The 11,500-nt window shown below is 40.4% G+C and overlaps 2 protein-coding genes across 2 annotated transcripts; one reads left to right on the plus strand and one right to left on the minus strand.

Moving 5' to 3' along the window:
* Positions 1-939: 939 nt before the first annotated feature.
* prrg1 (proline rich Gla (G-carboxyglutamic acid) 1) lies at positions 940-4,830 on the plus strand. Its single transcript, XM_067514041.1, has 4 exons — positions 940-1,028; positions 1,816-1,856; positions 2,619-2,779; positions 4,024-4,830. The coding sequence occupies exons 2-4, from the start codon at positions 1,847-1,849 to the stop codon at positions 4,477-4,479; spliced, it is 627 nt and encodes a 208-aa protein (XP_067370142.1). The 5' UTR covers positions 940-1,028; positions 1,816-1,846; the 3' UTR covers positions 4,480-4,830.
* A 2,541-nt stretch (positions 4,831-7,371) lies between these two features.
* cpox (coproporphyrinogen oxidase) lies at positions 7,372-11,428 on the minus strand. Its single transcript, XM_067514040.1, has 7 exons — positions 10,747-11,428; positions 10,506-10,649; positions 10,292-10,402; positions 10,044-10,185; positions 8,994-9,212; positions 8,001-8,105; positions 7,372-7,901 (listed from the first exon to the last, which is right to left on the minus strand). Exons 1-7 carry the CDS (start codon positions 11,303-11,305, stop codon positions 7,817-7,819), a joined length of 1,365 nt encoding a protein of 454 aa, XP_067370141.1. The 5' UTR covers positions 11,306-11,428; the 3' UTR covers positions 7,372-7,816.
* Positions 11,429-11,500: the final 72 nt, after the last annotated feature.

An 11,500-nucleotide genomic window follows, 5' to 3' on the forward strand; every position in this document is an offset into this window, starting at 1 on the left:
TTGTGCTGTCACGCTAAAATTTCCTTCCCCTTCATAAGTATGTGAAAGGGGGCATAACACTTTGCTTTTAACCTGATTGAACCAAGAATTTTGGATTTGGGTGTACAAACTTTATTTTTTGTGGACGAAGTCTGACTCCAAACATTTCCTGAACTTGAACTTTCCGTTACTTCTCTCTGTGCAGAACAGGGGAGATATAAAGCAGTGCAAATCTGTGACAGAGAGGTCCCTGCTGATTCATAGATTAATATGATTGGATGGAATAGGCCATTTATTGTTCCTTTGACCTTTGAAAGAAGGCAGCCACATGCGCCAGTGGGTAGTGGGGTTACGTGCGATTATCCACTGTGTTTACAGGAATTAAATCAGGTGTACAAAATAATGTCTTTTGCTTTTTAATTCTCTGTGTCCTGACCTTATTTGCAGCTCACTTGATATTTTAGCACTGGTAGTGTATCAGTGCATCACTGAAATTACAGTGATGTTGGGCTGTTTCTGTCAACATGTGATGTTACAATATGAGTACTTTAGAAATGAAACTGAAAAAGCATCAGATCATATGTACCTAAAACCACTTTAACCCATAATGTGGGTTAAAGATTAATGATAGCTTATAGACCTAACTGATGTAGAGTAAACAGCATAAGTAAACAATACATTAACCCTAAATATATTAATTACAGCTTCTAAATAGTCTGTAACCCATGCAACTTTATCAAAAGGTGATATAAAACCTTTGAAGATGAAAAACGTATAACAATTTTTTTAAGTACGCATGAAAGTGTAATGTTAAAGAAGTTTTACAGTTACTAGGGTTGATTTAATGTTATTTTATCCAGTTGAAGTTTACATTAAGTTCTTCAGGTTGTGTTCAGGGTTTACTCTGGCCTGTTATTTTAACTCTGGGCGGGTCCAGATCATGGAGCAGCTGTACGCAAAGACAGTTATACGCATGCGCACGGTACATAGCAACACTCGAGCAGCGGAGGAGCAGAGAGATCGTTAATGCACGATTGGGGGACGAAGAGGTAAGTAGTTATGATAAAGCTAATTTCTCTACTCAAAGACCGTAACTACCATCGAGTTAGAATTGTTACGTAGCACAGGTGCTTATTTCGAGGTCTTTGTCCCTTGAATCACGTATTGCTCGTTAAACGGATTGGAAACGGGAGTCGCGCTGATCCTACAAATAACAAACGCTTGTCAATAACGGTTAACGGGCAGTGAAGGGGCTTTAACCCGCTCAGCGAAACACACCCGTGGACCGAAGCAAAGCAAAGCAGTGAATCCTAACAATTTTGCGCTTTCCATTTTCTGTCGGGTCTTTGTGTTAACACAGCGGGGCGGCGGCGCTTTGCTAGTGATGTTGCTGCTGATCTATTTTTGGGCAGCTATGAGCAGGGTTCCCGTCACACATCCATGTGTAACACTGGCCAGTAGCCGCCATTGGTCGAGGATGTCTCATATTCGCAACGCCCTATTAGGAATTTAATTATTGTGACATTGTTTTAGCACCTGAAGTCTTACTGTCCTCGGCAGCAAGCAAGATAGATCTGAGGAAGGCTCTAAGGTTAGCAAATATGTAGCCTACATCGTTTCCAGTCAACTTTTCAATAATTGAAAAATAATTCTAATATCGGAATAGTTCCCTGCTGGGCAGACTCTTCACCGTTCTTGCAAGTTCTGTGCGAGATTCAGTAATCATAAATGGAAATAGTATATTTTTAGTGCATCGTTTAAGGATAATAACGTGTTGTTGGACTTGTATCAGGGGACAAATCCGTTCTACTTTAACGCGTGTTTGGTTTTCTACAGATAAGTCATCCCAAAAAGACTCGAAGGAATCATGGGAAGTGGTAGGTTCACTCACATTATATTCCCATTCACACAAATATCCTTGTGCAATATCCACAGAAACTCCTCTCCAATTTCCCTCTTTTGTATTGTGTTCTTTTATGATTTCAAGCATTGTCACACACGAAGAGTTCATTGTAACGTGACTGTTCAGGTTCTTCTGTTCTCTTTTGAACACAAAAACCCCTTCTTTTATTAGGGGGTTTTCCATTTTGCTTGTGATTTGGTCTCAGTCTTGTGTTGATCGTGTCTCTGAAATGATCAGTAACACAGATGCCAAGTTAATTCAGTAACACATGTGCACAGTTTTTGTTGAGTTTAGGTTGTTTTTTGTTTTTTTATTCTAGATTTGTGAAACAAAGGGGCACTCTGTTATGCCAAGTTTATTCCTCCAGTTTCTCTTATGTGGCCCAGGAATGGATGCCTAAATCAAAAGGGCTTTTGTTTTTATGCAGAAATGTGGGCACTGGGCAGCGCTCAGCTCTGCTCTACAGCCTTTGTTTCAGTTCCCACCTCACACCCTCTTTGTTTTTACCCTTTTGAGCTTTTCTACATCTCTGTCCGCTTTTCCTCCTTATCTCTCAGTCTTCTTGCTTTCAGTACAGATTCGCTCCCTCATCAATTTCTACTTTTGCTGTTCCACTTACTGACTCACCCCATACTTTTCTCTTTGTTTTCATTTTTGTTGATTAATTTTTCTTACATAGTCTTACAACCTCTTCCTCTCTCTGCCCTCCCTTGTCTTCATCTCCCCATCCTTTTAGTGTTCCTGCAAGCGGACGCAGCCCATTCAGTGCTGCAGCGGCTGCGCAGGGCCAACTCCTTTTTGGAGGAGACTAAGAATGGCAACATAAAGAGGGAATGCTATGAGGAGATCTGCAACTATGAGGAGGCCCGTGAGGCTTTTGAGAACGACGAAAAGACCGTGAGGGGATGAGAGATGCACTACATCAGACCTACTGTTCCTCTTGTTCTAAATAGTTAAAGGACACCTTCATTGATTTTGAATTTGCTTCTTTAGGCTAATTTGGGTAGTACATGTAAAAAAATACAATTAAGCTTCCCTTTGACTTCTCTATATTAAAATATCTCTCTACATCTGGCTAAAAAAAATGCCTCCTTATGACATCACTTGGAGCAACCATCAGTTTAGAATATGACATCTCATCGCTCATACTATGCAATTAGTAATTATGGTCAACCTGCTTTTACAGAGCTCCTCCAGATGACATCGTCTGAACTGCTAATGATGAAAACTCCTCCGGGTAATGTCATCTGAAGGAGCTTTTTAGCTAGAAGCAGAGAAAAATTTTGATAGTCAGATGGAAGTTTAAAAGCATTAATGTACATATACACCTTAAAGCCCTAACTAAAGCTATAGAAAGCAAGTTGAGAACAGGTGAAGTTGCCCTTTAATACACACAGGAATAAAAAAAAATACACTTTACAACGCTTCAGATATGGGAACCCAAACAAACCACATAAAGATGTAGCTCTTTTTTTATCATTAGATGGTGCAAGTTACTTACCATTTATTCAGGCTTATTAATTACAGCAAAGAGAAAAGTTCATCCCAAGCAGCTCGTGACTAGGCAAACTAAAAAGTTAGACAGCCTGTGGGGTAATTTAACACAAATAACAAATAACAACACAGGTTATCTTCCTATGGCTTAAAGCTTATTTTTAATGTTGCTCTCATGAACTCTATCAACGCATTACTCTCAGCCACAGCTAGAATCCTTAAATCACTACTCCTCCTGCTGAGTAACTTAAAAGGTAAAAACATTCTTGTGCAATGTGGGTACTTTTGTTCCCTGAAAGTGATGAATAAAAGCAGGAAGAACTGCTGAGTACATGCTGCAGAGGGTGGAGTATTTGTATCATAATGAAAGGCCAGAGAACAATGTCATGCAGATGGACGTCACAATCATGTGGTCTCTTTTTTTGTTTGGGTTGTCTACATACTCCTTTTGTGTTGCAGTAATCCAGATAAAAAGTATTAAAGCAATGGACACAGTGATTTTGGTTTTGGAAACAGTTTTAGGCCATTGTGTTTACATAAGCACGTAAACACAATGTGTTTGGACTGGATGAATGTAGTGGAGTTTTGTAGATGTTATTTTTGTTTCATAATGATTTTAACAATGTGTCTGTCATGTTTGGCTGCAGAGACGGTTTTGGGAGGAATATGTGCGGGAGAGCAGTCCACCTGGAGGGCTGGGGACAGCGGTTGATGGCTTTCACTCACTCTACCTGATCATACCTTTGGTGCTTGCTGTGATCATAATTACCACCGTTGCGATTGCCGTTTGGCGCTGCCACTCCCGCAAGCGCTCACAGCGGAACCCCAGCCTGGGACACTCTCATCAAGACCACGTCCTGTCAGTGGTCTCTATGGACAATTGGGGGAGGGATTACCATCATGGTGACCAATCAGAACTCAGCGTCCACAGCAGCCCGGCTTATCCAAGCTCAGATCTCACATCAGGGAGAGGAAGTGCTGGAGACCCACCCCCATCTTATGAGGAGGCCGTGGGCCATCCAGATGTCCAGATAGAAACGGAACCACCTCCACAGTACGAGGATATAGTCAGTACCGGTGCTAATAGTGTCAACAGAAAATAAACCAGTCTTTCACGACCACCTAACCTACACTAAGACTGTCTACGTCTAGCGGTGCCACTGTTGTATCACCAGCCTTCCACATTCAGCAGAAACACTGTTCACTGCCTGAGTAATGGATTAATGCAATCTTTGCTGAAACCACCGCTGTTGCAGTTTGCACTAACCTTTCATCAGTTACTGTAGATAAAGTGATGGCTGGAGGGAACAGGTGATATTGCAATACCAAATCCAACCACCCAACACCTCAGCCGGTTCCTCAAGTTGCTGGTACACTGTAGCAAAATATTTGAACTCAGCAAGCATTTGCTGTAATTAAGGATGACCATTCTAAAAGTGTGTACTGGTGTTGAACAGATGCTTTATTGCAATTTTTTATACTTCTGTGGCCAATGCCACATTTTGTACCCATGTTAAATATGCTTAAATTTGGCCTATACCGTTTTCTGACCAACAGAAGCAGGAAAAAAAAAATCTATAACAGATTCCTCCCCAGGCTTAGGTTTTTCCTGAACTGTTATTTGAAAATGACACAAATAGTACACTCACACCAACATGAGTTTGAGCTCACTGCTTGCTTGCCACTGAGTAAAGTCCAGTATTTAGTTGTTAGCTCTGGTTGGCTGAGTCAATCATGAGAAAATAATATCTGGGTCTTAAGCTTACTTAAAAAAAAAAAGCTAAAATTTCACCAGCAGTTACTCATTGACTTACGTGTGGTTTCGTGCTAACCGTTATGTGAGTCTGGCTTGTCACAGCTTGTTACACTGAGGGTTAGAGGGAGCATTAAAACCTTTTGTAATAGTAAATGTTTAGGCCAAAGAAATGAAACAGTTAGCCAGAACCGAGCTGCAGAACTGGGTGTTAATTCTCATTGGGTTCAGCATTACTCATGAGTGATTTGAACACAGTTTTTTTGCCAAACTTGTGCATGGGTCCAACCTTAATAAACACTAAAAGTTTTATAAAAGACCATTTTTAAATTGCTAAAATAATTTACAACAAATGTTTGTTTTTATGTGCTTATGCTTTGGCGTGCAGCTTGGTCGGTACACCTGAGGTTGGGTCTAGCTCTAGCTTTTTTTTGGGTGGGGGAGGGAGTCAGAGCTTCCTGATGCATTCCCATCAGGCTCAGAGCCTGCTTTAACTGTGAAATCATTTCTCTACTCTTTCTCCTAAAACAAATGTGAATGAGTTATGGCGACATTGTTTCATACTACTACTACTACTACTAAATGTACACTGAGGATTCACTGAATAGGTTTGCAGCTTTGAAATATGTGTAAATTGTGCAGGTACTTCCACGGAAATGTGCGACAGCAAGTGATAGAGACAGAAGGTTTGGGATAAGGGATCCTTTGTCACTATGGATAAGAATCCATGTTTAGAATGTGCACTGTAAGTAAGAACGTGTGAAAAGTAAGCTACAGTGTATTTGTACCAAAGCACTCCTAAAGACTGCTTTGGTACCAATACAATAATAACTCTAGGTTTTGAATAAATTAAGCTACTTTGTTTTTGAGCTCAGAATGAAAATAGGACAGCGTGGTTTGTCTTTAATGTGATTCTAGACACTTAACAATGTCACGATAATCCTTTGAGAAAGAGTTCTCTTTATGCAACGTTGCTGCATACACTCTAAAAACCAAATATATCTAATGTTCACTGGTAGTGATAAATGTCATTCAAATCACGTCTACACATCAGACTATAAGCACTGATTATTATTATACTTTTTTGTTGATTGACCTGTGAACCTCAGCACTCGCCATGACCTTGAACTGAGTTGTGCTGGTAAGAGTAGGGATTGTATTTAGGTTAGTTCTATTGTTACTTAGTGCCCTGTTTTTACAATGCCTTATCAAATGAGTAAGATTTTATCCAACATTAAACATAAGGAAACCTCAAATCCTTGAACTGTACAAAAGCTTGAATTAATTTGTAATAAAACCTTTAAAATATGATTATTTTTTTTTTAATTCAGTGAGAAATGATGCCTGGTGGATCAGTGTTAGGGCATTGGGTTTGGATGCAGAAGACTGCGGGTTTGAATCCCACCCCACCAAGTGTGCCCCCCCATCCACCATAGGCCACTCTGGTGCCAGTCCCATTCCCAGATAAAAATGGGGGGGTTGTGACCGGAAGGGCATTCGGCATAAAAACATGTCAAAGCAAGATTGGGAACAGCCCTGAAGGGACAAGCTGCAAGCCGTTGATCTTTAGAGTAAGAAATGATGCAGTAGGCCAACTAGTTTATGGAGGTTTTCTGCGTGTCTCCTGTAAAGTGCAGAATCTGAAGGTCTGTCATTTTCAGAAATGCCATGCCTTTTTAATCCTGTTTTCATAGCACAGAAGGCTGCACAGAGAAAAATGTGGTGCATGTGAAATTTAGAATTTCGGCTAGAAAAACACTCAAAGAATACATAAACATCCAATAGAGGAAGAACAATTCATCAAAATTAAAAAAACATTTAATTGAATCATGGGTGTTTCATTGAAAATAATGAGGGTATGGGTGTTATAAATTTTAATTATCTATAAAGTAAGTAAAAATTATCTATAAAGTAAAGGACCCTCCTTTCCTATTTATCATGTCAGTGAAACCCTATCCCAAACCCATGTATTGTTTACTGCTGTTCAAAGACCGGGAAGTGACTCAACCACTGATGACCAACCAATGTGAACGGGGCTCAACAAAGAACAATGAATTCTCAATATTCACCTTTGTCACAAATAACACCTTGCTGTGCACATAAAACAATAAACCCTCATTCATTTGTTTATTTATTTTATTTATTGCTTTTATTTATTTATTATAAGTTTGATACCAGTGGTACCACACATAGAAAACCCTACAGTGGCACAGTTTTTACAATTTTCCCTTTCAGTGCAATAATTTTTAAAAAAAGATAATGAGGCAGCAGACAGCTTTAAATGGAGCAAACCACATTCACCCCAAGTTAAAAATAAACAAAAAACACAGCTACTGTGTGTTACTAACACTTTTTAAAATCATCATCATTAATCATCAATGAGATGACCTAAAAGCAGCCACCTGTGAAGTTACATCATTTGTCAGGCAGTAAGGAATGGCACAAAGGCCAGTGAATTATTTTAACAACACAATGTTTCATCATTACATTATTCAAATCTCATATGATTGATTGTCAACAAAGGGTAATTTAACACCACAAAAAGGAAAGAAAAAAAAATAGCAGATTACAAAAAAACTTTAACGTGTGTAACAAAATGTAAAAGTAACAACTGGTGTTCTGATTACACGTCACAACTTTAAGAAAAAACAACAGGTGCTTTCCTGGATATTTTTTGCGCACTGCGGTCACACCCACTCCTTGGGGTTTTTTAACACCTCCAGCATCTGAGCTTCCTTGGTACCTTTGGCAGGCTCATGCATGTACTCCCACCTGGGATTGAAGGGTGAGTTTCATTACCAGGAAACACAGTCAGCTCATTACTGTCATACAAGAGCAAGGCAATGGCTGCGTCACTCAGGTGTAGCTTACCTGGCAGTTAGAGGGAGGGACATGAGGATGCTTTCAATTCTGGAACCAGGTGTGGCCAGACCAAACTTTACTCCCCTGTCATACACCAGGTTGAACTCCACATATCTAAAAATGTGATTTATGATACAATATTGTAAGGCTGAGGGATATGGGAAAATAATCAAATTTCTTCAAAGGAATATCGCAACTGCCATAACTGCAATTTTTCTGCAATGTTTCTTGAATTTTCTTTGTCCACGACATGCTTCACATGACAACCATGGTGACAGGTGTTTAGGCCTCTGTGACTGTATAATATTTAATATTTAATAACATTTAGGCACATTTTAAAAACTAAATGCATCATCTTTTCAGATCTGTTATGCCTTAATTCAGTCCACTACATGCAATGTTGGATTTCTGAATGAGGATTCAGTTTTCTCATGTGCAACTATTGGTTTCTTATTACAGTATTAAGAACTGTATAAAACATACAGATGTGTTTGCTAAAAGTAACTTTGGTGTGATAAGTGAAGTCTTTTAGTTGGTGTATGCTATTTGCTGTTCAAGAGCTTTGACAAATCTTTAAAATGCTAAATAGTAACAAAATTCACATTATCCCTGGTCTATCTTTACTTTTTTCTCCCTCAAAACCCCCCACCTAAAAGGCTTTTTAAGGAACACATTTGTAACTTTAACATTATTGTTAGCAATATAATAAGTTACATCCCTGGGTTTTTGGTTCACTTTAGCGCTTCTTCCCATAGCTCTTTAGCTCATTCTGTGAGTCACTAAATGACACAAGACTGGCAGTGAGCTCTACCAAGAAACTGCTGCACCAAAGTGGAACACAAATTTAGCCTTTACAGATGAAGGACCCTATGATCAAGCTAACATTGATCAAAAAGAGCTTATTAGAAACATACAGCCTAATTAGTTAATCAAACAATTTGTACAAAAATGTACTAGCTACGAATATGCATATGTCACTACTATCCTCAGTTTTTTACTCACCTGCCTCTTCGCACCTGCTGCCAGTCCTTTTCCTCATCAGTAAAAGAGTCATTGAGATGTTTGTATACAATGGGCAGGTAACAGGGCACCACAGTGCGGGCACAGCTCTTAACAAAATTGAACACCTCTTCTTGATTTGGTGAGTCCAAGTCATCGAAGAAGATCCCTCCTATACCCCGAGTCTCTCCTCTGTGGCGGATATAGAAGTATCTGTCACACCTACAAGATATAATAATAACTTAAATACAATATTTTCTCCTTGAACTGCTGGACTGGCTGTACTTTGACATTTTTTCAACCTATAATAAAAAACAAACTGCAAACTCAAAAACAGAACTTAAATAAATAATCTAATAGCTGCTACCTTTTACACCAGGACTGGACTAGAAGATATTCAGAAGAGTTGTGCTATGGAAAGATATTATTTACAGACAAATCATCGTGGTTAAATGAAGCTGGGTCAATAGTAAAATAGTGATCAATTTGAAAGGTATTGTTTTTTGTTTAAATGAGCAGATTTTTGGGAATGTGCTCGTTTAACTATTGTCATGTATGTAACATGAAAAAGATGGACTAGGGACTGTTAGACAGTAGGGTGGCAAAAACATTTCCAACAAGCACCAAAGCTCAGCCCTAGCTTACTGGTCACTGGTAGCTAAATTAGTTAGGAGACAGTGGCATTAATCTTTTCATCTAACTCTTAGTTAAGAATGTAAAAATGTGCATATCTTCTAAAATGTCAAACCATTCATTTTAAAATGGTAAAATTAAAAGTTGACAAAATTCACTTATTCCAGGCCACATTAGATAGACCACACCCATGCTTTTCTTCTCCTTTGTGCTCATTCATTGAGAAATGTCATGGCTCAACGGTTTTTCTGCACATGTTGGGGAGAGACAACCTCTTATCAACCACTGACAGTTAGGATACACCCGTTGTAATCAAAGCACACAAATACACAGAAATCAGATGTTTACATGTGTATGTGCTGAAATATACACACATATGGAGTTTTGTGAAAAAGGCACTAATATTGAGCCATACCGTACCATTTCTTAAAGTCAGGGTAGTACTGTGGGTGGTGCTTGTCACAGGCCAACTTCAGGGTGTTGTGGAAGTGAAATGCATCTTCTTTATTAATATAAACTGGAGTCAGGTCTGTGCCTCCACCAAACCACCACTGCTTAGTGCCTGGATCACAAAGAAAAAGAAAGAAGGAAACAAGAGTTTTTATTCAATCACTTCCTCAACAGTGTCACTTAAACCAAGACACAACTACTGACAACGACACACTTACCGTCTTCCTCTTCAATCTCAAAGTATCTGTAGTTGAAGTGGACCGTGGGAATGTGGGGGTTCTTGGGGTGGATAACAGAGCTCACACCCATGGCACAAAATGGCAGCTTACCTGTGAACAAGGCACAAAATAGGATAGGAAAGTTTGGACACAGCTGCTTACAAGATATCTCACCTAAACGTCTGTGTACAATCATTAGTTGAACAGAACTCACCATCTTTCCCTTTGAGAACTTTCCCCCTACTCGTCATCTGCCTGGCGGCCTCCTCTGTCAGGTTTCCAAACACCACTGACACATTGACCCCCGCCTTCTCAAACACTTTTCCATCCTGCATCACACAGCTGATTCCTCCACCACCTGACACACAAAGAGACACACAGAGTCAAGATTGAATCTGATCAAAGAGACCATCTCACCATGTCACTTATGAATGAACCCCCCCCCCCCCACTTACCTTCCTTCCTCTCCCAGCGATCCACTTTGAACGTCCCACCGTCCACCTTCTCCAGGGCTTTGCAGAAATCTGCCTGCGTCTCCATGATCAGCATCTCCATCCTCGTGCGCATCTCGCCTTTCCGCTCATGCAGCACGCTGATGTCTGTCACCGGAGAAGACATGAACCCCCGGCATCTCTCCAGGATGTCATCCTCTTGCTCTTTCTCCTTGACGTCTTTTGAAACTCTCGTTGCCATCTCTGCACACTGGAAGTGGTTGGCATTTGCCAAAAACCCCGCCACAGCCGCTGCTGCAGTTACTGCTGCGGCTCCACTGAGCGCCAGGGCTCCCCTTATGCTTCGCCCGGCTGTAGATCTGCCTCCGGTCCCATGGGACATAAACCTTACCCCAGTGCCCCTGGAAAACCATCTTATTCCAGTCACTGACGGGCTACAAGTGGAGATAAACGGCAGATGAGACTCTGCTGCACTACCAAGCCCCTTTAAATGTGAAGCATAACATCTCCTCACCGTGGCCTGAGCAGTTTTGTTTAGTGAGCAAATGATGATAGTGGCCATTTGTAGGCGAAACACACGGTATTTCCTCAGGGAGCAGTCTTTTCCAGCTACTGCGGGGTTATGAACTTCATTATCAGAAGTTGTGACTACGTGCTCTCAGTCGTGCTTCAAGCCAGGGGGCGTGTACTTCCTTAGTTGTGACAGTGGCAACATGGGAAATGTCGTTCTCTGTCCAATGCAGTGCCATGTTCCCGG

The sequence above is a fragment of the Channa argus genome, chromosome 8 (genome assembly GCF_033026475.1).
Source record: "Channa argus isolate prfri chromosome 8, Channa argus male v1.0, whole genome shotgun sequence".
Taxonomy (NCBI): Eukaryota; Metazoa; Chordata; class Actinopteri; order Anabantiformes; family Channidae; genus Channa; species Channa argus.